Consider the following 9,255-nt stretch of genomic DNA (forward strand, 5'->3'; position numbering starts at 1 on the left):
CAGCCCAAATCCAAAACATAGCCCCATGCCACCTATACCATAAAATAGCCATACCACCTACTGCAAAGAAAATTGCCTCTATCCCTGCTAAAACCAGCATACTTGTCTCAGTAGTCTTTGTTTCTGCATTATATATTATTTCTGCTGCAAGATGAGTATAAAAATACTTCTGATTCTACAGCTCATTAAAGAAACAAAAAACTCAATAGTTGGAATGAACTGACTGATTGCAGACAATTGTGAGTGATGTACTGGAAACTTAAAGCTGTTGTTAATATAGGAGATGTATATGCTTCTGTTAATATGGGAGAAATAGATGCAGTTCTACTTACATCAAGGCTTGCAAGAGAAAATGTTGATAAGGTGTTTGGCTTTAGGCCTTTGGGGTTATATGAACAGTTCATACTATGGCTTGATTTATATATGAGTCTGGACAATCCTGACTTTTAATATGTGTGTTTTAAGGACAACATGAAATGTAATCATACGGAGTCAGGTTAAAACCTCTGGAGGTGACATTCAGAGCACTTGAGTGCTCTCAGTGGCTAACTTGGCTCAGATGCTGAAAATTTGATGATTTGATTGTCTCTTGAAAGGTGTTAGCACTAGATATAAGCTGATGAAGACCAAAGGGTTCTTTTTCTGCCTTCTTTTTTATGTCAGCATTGGTGTTTCTGAGAGTGGGATAAGTTGATTGAGGAGTTAAACCTTCATCAAGAGAAGAAAATTGTTCTGATTTCTACAAACTCCCCACAGTATTAGCTTTGTGTTCAATTCCCAAAGTCAGTTTACTGTGGATTAAGATTGGTGCCAGTGTGGATGCTAGAAAAACAACAGGAGTTTGTAGAGTAGGAGATGGGTAGAACAGGCATGGAGTAAAGACCCTTCTTTGGGTGGAAGCTAAGCACTTCATAATGCTGTGATCTGCGTACCAAGGAATTTTTCCATCAGGGTGGTTAGTTTAATGTTAGCAGCATATTCCCTCTCTCCCTCAAGTTCTGTTTAGAAAGACTTTGTGACTGTAACTGCATGTTTTGCTGAAGACTGAGTTATTAAATTGGATATGCAAGATATTTGAAAGTGATACCCTTTTTTTTTCCTTTTAAGATTTTTGCTGCAGAGTTTGAGTATGGAGCATGTATTTTACAGAAATACTTCTACCTTAAAATAGGTTGTTTCTTTAAGGTATATGAATTTCAAACCCCAAAATTTGAGGTCAGTTACAACTTTTAGAAATTCTGGTTTGACTTTTTCATTCTAAAACCTGCTTGTCAGTCTCGATTGTATTAAGTAAAATTCAGATGGGACTTTTAAGAAGAACTGATATGGGTGAAAAATGCTTTTTTCAGTGTTTTCATTGAAGTCTGCCACTAGGTCTCCACTATGCCTGTTCAGCTTATGTCAAAAAGTTGTGTGTAACATGAAGTCAGTTTATATCCAGTGGCTGTTTACTTTACTATTTTCTTGTTAACTTAATTTGTAATACCTTCTTAAATTACATCATTTTAAATATGAGGAACTGTCCTTTCTTCTCTCTTACAGATTATTGACCCTAAGATGCCTCGTGTTGCTGGCCATCACAATGGTGTTACTATACCAGTGCCACCTCTAGATGTACTGAAAATTGGAGAACAAATGCAGACCAAATCAGATGAGAAACTATTCTTAGTACTATTTTTTGACAATAAAAGAAGTTGGTATGTTACTGAAATGTATTGTTTGCTGCAGTGACTTAAAATTTTAAAAACATACCTTTGGTCCAGAAGAAAACTGAAACATTATTTTTCCATGGATATCATTCCTATGGAAGTATAAATTATAAGGTTAAAATTTCATATTTGAGTCTGGTTTTGGACCAAGGTATATATCATTTTGGACCAAGGTGTATATATGATCACTGAAAGATATCTTTTTATGGTCAGTTTGGAAGAAAATAATAGAAGTCATTAAATAGTCTTTTCTATTTGCAAGCTGCTTTTGTTTATTGACCGATAAAATTGCTTCATAGGTTTTTTAAAAGCAACAGTCTAACATATATCTCTATCATCCTTCATTGTTGCTTTCCAAATTACAACACTTCTCCCCCCAGTCTACTCAAGTGCATTTTCTTTGAATTTTTAACCTGTCTTCAGTTAAATGCATTATTAACATTTTTGTTTAAAGTTCTTAGCCTTTTCTAAATTTTTTCATGAAACCTTCCCTTTTTCCATTTATTTTGGTATTAGCAATATGCTCTGTAGAGCTTGAAGGAGGATAATTCACCCAACAAAACATTCTCTTTCCCTCCCGGGTGGTCTTTGGTTTTAGGGCTGGTGGGGTTTTTCTGTGGGAATATGGGGAGACATACTAGGTTTTTTGGTGTTCTTTTCTTTGTTAGGGTAGTTTTTGGTTTTGGTGGATTTTTTCTAGACATGGAAGCTTCTCATCTACCTCTCATCAAACTGTGTATTTCTTTTCTGTGTTCTCTGTAGACCCTCTCCTCTCCAAGTTTCCATACAGGTCAAGCTAACTGTAAATCTGTCCATATCTCAGTTTTTCTCTTGAATTTGCTTACTTTTAGGTATCAGTTTCCTCTTTAGGTGATTGTATTTGGTGTCTGGTGATGCTGCCATTCTCCTGACTCTCTCTGTGCCAGTACACTATCACTTAAATAACTTCCTGCGTAATCTTATAAGTGATGTTTGCTCTTCTGCCCCTTAGATCTTTCAGCATAATTTCTGTGTTCTTCAATTATTTTTTAATTAATTGGTACTTCTTCATAATTGTCTTTGTTCGGTTGCACAGAATTCCATAAGATCCTGCCTTCTTCTGCCTCTGTTGGCAGAGAACATCTGCATTTAAACATACTCAGCGTTCTGTTTCTCATTTTTTTCTCTTACTGGTGGCACCAGTGTAATGCATGTTCTTCCTGGCCACTTTCTTAGTAATTGCTGTAATTGCTTCTTGATCTGGGGAGTCCTCTGCAGCTTAAACTTTTCAGATTAGTCTCTATATGCAGGTGGTCCTAAATCTTGTAAATACTGTGCAAAGTTGTCTCTAATGGGAACTCTGCATAGATGGATGGGAAAAAACTCAGTACCTTTTCCATCCCCTTTCCTTCCCTCTACCCTGACCCCACCAACTTGTTTTCGTAATGATCCTTTTATTATGATTATTCTGGCACTCAGAATTCTCCCTGTGTTGTGTCTCTTTCAGTCTTGAACTGCTGTCTGTGATTTTCATTCATTTGCAGGGTGTGTGTCACCTTCAGTCTGTGATACGAGTATCTATGGATTTTCATATGTGTTTCTTCGTCTTCACTGCTTATATCTGGAGGACTTGGAAAGCTTTCTTTTAAAAATACCTTCTTAAAACTTCCTCTGATCTGTAGTAAAACTGATAGTGGTTAGACTGCTGCTTTTCATGCTGTTACCATACTGTCTCTGTCCTTGTACTGACTCTTCACATTTTATTTCAGTGTGTATGCTCACTACAATAGGTCTGTAGTTTAGAGTGCTTTAAGAGAATGAAAATATTTCAATATTTCAATTTTACTCATTTAAAAGAAAATTTTTTGCAGATTTGACTGTCTGATTTCCTATTGGTTCGGTTCCAAATGGTTTCCCAAACTAATGTTTTTGAACAGGAGGGCTTCTGCCTTTTGTAGGATTGGGATTGCAGACTACAGTAACATACCTTGATAGATATTTATTAATTTACCTGATTTTTGTTTTCCTTAGTGTGTGTAATTTAAGAAAACAGGATTGCAATCAACATTTTTGAAAATAATGTAAATTTAATTTATACTTTTAAAGTAAATATTTAGAATGCTTTAATTAGAATGGGATGTAGAGATTTTTCCATTATCACTCCTCTATGCCCAGAATTTGAAGATATTTATGGAGCTTAGAACAGAAAAGTACCCTGAATATGGAGCTAGTGGGATTTCATACTGCAGGGTAAAAGCATGCTAATCAGAACTTCCTTGCCAGTTCAGCTTTCCCCATAAGGAACAAATTGAGATGCCTGAAGTGTAAGGCAAAAATCCATCATCTGAAAACTCCTGGTGATACTGGAAGGGAAAGAATGAAGACAAACAATACTGTGTCAGGTGACTCTTGAGCCATGCCCATTGTTAGTTGCTGCTGCCTATTTAACTGCATCAGTATTTCAGGCTAATTTTTTTCTGTTGATACTTAATCACTAAATACCACTGAATTGGAATGTAGCCTCTGTTTTATGGAAGAGATTTTCCTAATATTTCATGTTCTTTAAGTATTTAAGGCAAGTAAGCACTACCTTAAAAGGTGTTTTATTGTTTTGTTCAAGATGGTAAAACTGATCTGCAATATGAGAAATACGGCATAGTAGCCCTGACATTTCTGGACAAGCCTCTTGATTTTATTCTATATTTAACAGATTTATTTTTTGCCCTTTTGTTACAGGCAGTGGCTTCCCAAATCCAAAATGGTTCCCCTTGGGATAGATGAGACCATAGACAAGTTAAAAATGATGGAAGGACGTAACTCGAGCATACGAAAAGCAGTAAGAATTGCTTTTGATCGTGCTATGAATCACCTGAGTCGAGTCCATGGAGAACCAGTCAGTGACTTCAGTGATATTGACTAACAGAGATTCTCTAGCAAGGCATGAAAAATACCACAGAGACTTGAACTCTAATAATGAACCTTTGTCTAAAAGAATGTATTGAAGATACAACCCCTTACTTGTTGATTCAGTGGCTGAGTTCTGCAAACTTGAAATGGTTGAGCAATTCTTCTAAATCACCATTGCCATATTGATTAATTATTTTATTGTGTTGTAGATGGAGGATTTTCCACTAAACCTGTTAAAATGTCTTGTTCATAGTGTTCATAATTGTACATAAATGTATATTCAACACTTAACTTATTCTGATTTTAGAAGTAGCTCCTTAATTCCTTTTATAATTTTGCTGGGGAGGGAATTGGGTTTTGTTTCTTTCCATGCTTTTTACTTTTCTTTCTTTCTTTCTTTCTGAGGTTAAGTTACCTAAGCACCATCTTCCAGCTTAAGGTGTTTAGTGGATATTAAAGCCTAATATCAAAATGGCATCAAATATATGTTTGCCTAAATCATATACAGTATGGTGCTGCTTGTATCATTTCTTCCGTGGTCTGTAGCTTCTGAAAAAGACTTCTGAATGTTTGTGTAAATTGTTGCTCTTTGCACAAAGTACCACATATTTAAGATTGATGTAAATTTACAATTACAAATATGTATTTTAAGAAAGGAAGTTGAGTTATTTTGGAGGGTACTTTGTGAGAAAGACATCAATAAAAATTATACTATGTACATCACTTGCAAATCACCAAAAACACTCCATTGTTGCCCAAAATGAATTAAGGTTATTATTGTTTTAAACAAACCTGGCTTAAAGCCTGCAAGCACATTCTTTCTGTCAAAACCATATCCCATTTATCTCCCATTGGTTTAATTTTGTTGATATGTGTGCCTCCCTGTGTTTTATTTATTGTAGAAAATGTATTAATTTGCTTTATAATGAAAAATAAAATTGACAAATATATTGATATGCATTTTTATACAGGCACATGAGAAGACAACTTGCTTTGGGAGAAAAATGTATTGGAAATTGTATAAAATAACTCGATGGTTTGTGTGTAATTTGGTTTTTTGGTAACTTGTAATCTTTCGTTTCCAATGAGGGGATTTATGTAACTTTTAATTTAGAACACTTTGGTAGCAATAGAAACTTTGGATACATTTTTGTATGGTACATGTGATGTATATAGAATTAGTACTTTATTTTTATTTTTAAGAAGTAAAGCATTATGTTTGGGCAGGGGGAAGAAGGAGGGTGGGTTTCCAGAACTGCATTTTTATATTAAAAAGAAAAAAAATAAAGTCAAGATATTGATTGTTGTAGCTACTTTATTCCTACCTTCACTGAGATACTGAATTTGTAACAATGAAAATGGCAAGGTATGTTTGCAATGTGATTTATAATGGCTCCATTATTTATAAATGCACTGTGTTTGAACTCTTTTGCAGTGATATCGTAAATACTGTACCAAGTTATATAATATGAAACACCAAATAATGCATATGAATGCACGAAGTATTTATGCCCAGCTTTTTTATAAAGGATTAGCAAATACAGCAAAACCAATACTTTTTAAATCTTTTTTTTTTTAAACTTCATTGAATAGCATACTTCATTGTTAAACCTGCTTGAATCTTTATTTTAAAGGGACAATTAATTTTTAAATAGTTTTTAATGTTTTTATTCTCTATTGTTTGTAATACCCCCGTAGAAGCTTGAAATAAAATTTCTTTCTCAACTGTAAATTTTGTCCTGAATTTAGCCCCTGGGATTTTGCTGCAGTGCCCATTTTCTTACTCCATGACTGAGCTGTTCCAGAGGCACTAGGCCAAGAAGCTGAATGTTCTCCTGTGGCACCCAGCATTGTCCTTACTGACCCCTTGGCATAGGAGGTATTCCAGTTAGCTGAGACCAGTTGCCTGTGATGGACTCTGATAATTAAGGATGAGTTGGATAAATTTCACAAATGGTCAAGCAAATAGTTTTCTCAGACTTGACAGCAAACACAGCTTTAGGGAGAATAGTGATGGCAGGTACCCTGGAAGGAGCATCGTTGAGGTGTGCTGCTCTCATGGCCACAGCAGCCACATCAGTTAGAAAAACAAAACTCTGGTTGCTTGCATTAAGTAAAACTGTATAATCAAGGATCTGCCATATAACCATTCTTTAAAGGCAATGGAGCTTAACTGGGGCAATGTTGAGACAGTAGAACCACTTGTTGTTGTTAGGACTCTGTTAAAGGGTTTTCAAAAAAGTACTCTGCATCAGATTTTATTTCAGGCTGATTCCAGAAAATACACTCAAATTTTGTGTGGGTAAAACTAGATAATGATTCACAGCCTCATTTTGGCGCACAGAGAAATGGGCGTTTTCTCTGTCTTGGACCTTGGAAAGCTGAAATGCAGTTACAACAGAAGTTGGAAGGTGATGGTACCTGTATGATAAGAATGTTAATACCTGTGAAATATGAAGTGCCAGTAAAAGTATACATACAGTTGCAAAATGATTCTTTAGAAGGCTTCCTACATTCTCAGTTTCTTCTCACGCTAGCAACATCAAAGGAAAGAGCTCATCTTTTGTAAGCAAAAGCACAGCATTAATTTAATTGTTTTGGAATATTTTTTTTAATCACATCTTCAGTGATCTTCACTTTAGTTTGAGTTTTGCTCAGACTTCCAAGTTTTATTTTATGGCTTTTCTGTTCAGAGATTGTTTCATCAGTTCTTGGAGAAGGAAAATGTTCTGCCTTTGTCTTACAGGGGACTGCATGCACCTAGGAGAATTTTAAGCTGGAAAACTTTACTGATTAAAAGAAGCCTGTTAAGTATCCTGACAAAGCATACTGCATCTTCTTCTGATTAAACTGGCATGAAAGGCTAGTTTATTTTTGTTCTGGAAATGTGATTGAAACTGTCCCAGGAATTCTCCCCAGATCCTGTCTGAGAGGAGGTTGCAGCAGTGTCAGTTGCTGTTCCCATATTCTCTTGTGATGAAGTCCAGTGTCATCCAGTGGCTCTTGAGATTGGGTTAAAATCTAAGACAATTTCTCAGACTTGCCAATCTTTGGTGTGACTTGGGTGCTTTTAAGGGATTTCATACCTACTCAGGAAAGGAAATCTGAGCTCCAAAGCTGCTTTATTTCCTAATTCTGTGGCCTAACCAGATACAGTAGTGGGATGAACACGTGCACATCGGAGTGTGCTTCACTATATTTTAGACCAGGTTCTGTGATAGTAATAATAACAACATAGAGTGGAAATCACTATTCTAGTGGAGAGAAAAAAAGGAACACCACATTCTGGCTTGCCAACTTCTTGGGGAGTGTTACAGTTGTAAGTATAAGGTGTAAGTTTGTACATTCACTGCTCAGTTCTGGTGTGATCATTTCCTGTTAATAGAAGCATGAGAGATCCACATCATCAGTTGAAACGTTGTGAAAATTTCTTTTCTTGTATCAAAATATGAGCAATTATGTTATAAATATTTAGGGCAAAAATGTGACTAGAGAATAATGTTTTTTTAAAAAAGTTTGTTACCAACCCCAGTGATTTTTTGGGGAATGTTTGTTGTGATTTTTTATCTTTTACACTAGAGGGAGCAATGCACACAGACTATCACACCCACAAATGAAGTACTCAGTTTTTCCTTTTCAAAATCCTGCTATTAAAACTTCCAGCTAACAAAAAGTCTTTTTTGCTTCTAGTATTTCTAGTCCATCAAAAGTAGCTTTCTCTGTTCTTGCTGCAAGTGGGGCGGTTTGGGAATGCTTAGTTTTAACTAGAGCTAGTACAAAGGACAGATAGCTCTGGATTTTCTGGTTCTCATGTCTAATTGCAGATGACAGATGAGTAACTTCTTACACTTTTATTGTTGATTTTATTTTCGGAGTTGCCTTCTGTAGTGCTAGAAGAGGACTCAGAGGTGGTTGCTGCTGGTAGCGCAGTGCAAGTCAAACATGTCAATTAACAGAAATACTCCAGGAGGTGAAGGTTCCAGATGAGACAGTTGCTCTGTCCTGCAGGCTGGCAAGGGGAGATTGTTTTGAGGATATGCGTAAGGGAATCAAATAAATTCATTTCAGTTGTGTGATTGCATGGGTAAAGGTTGTTGTCTATGTGAGAAAAAACTTTCTCACCCCTGGTATGTCTGTAACAAAAAATACAGAAATGAAATGTAAATGGAGGACACATTTGCTGTCCACATCCTGTTTTGCACCTTTGGGTTACCTTGTTTAGATTTTTGTTTAACATCATTCAGTTGCTATGACTTACCTGTTTTATCAATCCTTCCTTGGAAGATTTGTGTCCTCTAAAACTTTTAATGTAGAAAAAGAGTAAATTCAAGGTAATGACAGTTTGAAAAGTAATATTTTGGAATAACATGAAGATGATAAACTCTTTTTAAACTTTTGGGAATTGGCATTTGATGGGGAGGGGCTGTAATTTTTTTTTTTACCTGCCTACTTATTCAACTTTATTGGCTGTGCACAGAAACTGCTATCAAATTTCTGATGGTCAGGAAAGAAAATACAAGATCTCAGCAGCTGTACTTTATTCATGAGCTTTTTCAATTGTTTCCACATGTTAAACTAACACTGCAGTGATTGTAGTCACCCTGTTCTATTTTCTGCTTATACTACGTGGAGAGAGATGACAGAATAAGAATTTTATTTT

General features: G+C 35.7%; 1 protein-coding gene across 4 annotated transcripts in view; it reads left to right on the plus strand.

The window, feature by feature from the left end:
• The window catches only part of BRD1 (bromodomain containing 1), a 60,709-nt gene extending 54,382 nt beyond the window's left edge, over positions 1-6,327 (plus strand). For all 4 annotated transcript variants that reach the window (XM_048300542.1, XM_048300541.1, XM_048300543.1 and 1 more), the window contains 2 exons: positions 1,543-1,697; positions 4,425-6,327. In XM_048300542.1, the coding sequence (XP_048156499.1) occupies positions 1,543-1,697; positions 4,425-4,608 (339 nt within the window). In that variant the 3' untranslated portion in view covers positions 4,609-6,327. The remainder of the gene's footprint in view (positions 1-1,542; positions 1,698-4,424) is intronic.
• Positions 6,328-9,255: the final 2,928 nt, after the last annotated feature.

Source organism: Corvus hawaiiensis, chromosome 4, assembly GCF_020740725.1.
Source record: "Corvus hawaiiensis isolate bCorHaw1 chromosome 4, bCorHaw1.pri.cur, whole genome shotgun sequence".
Taxonomy (NCBI): domain Eukaryota; kingdom Metazoa; phylum Chordata; class Aves; order Passeriformes; family Corvidae; genus Corvus; species Corvus hawaiiensis.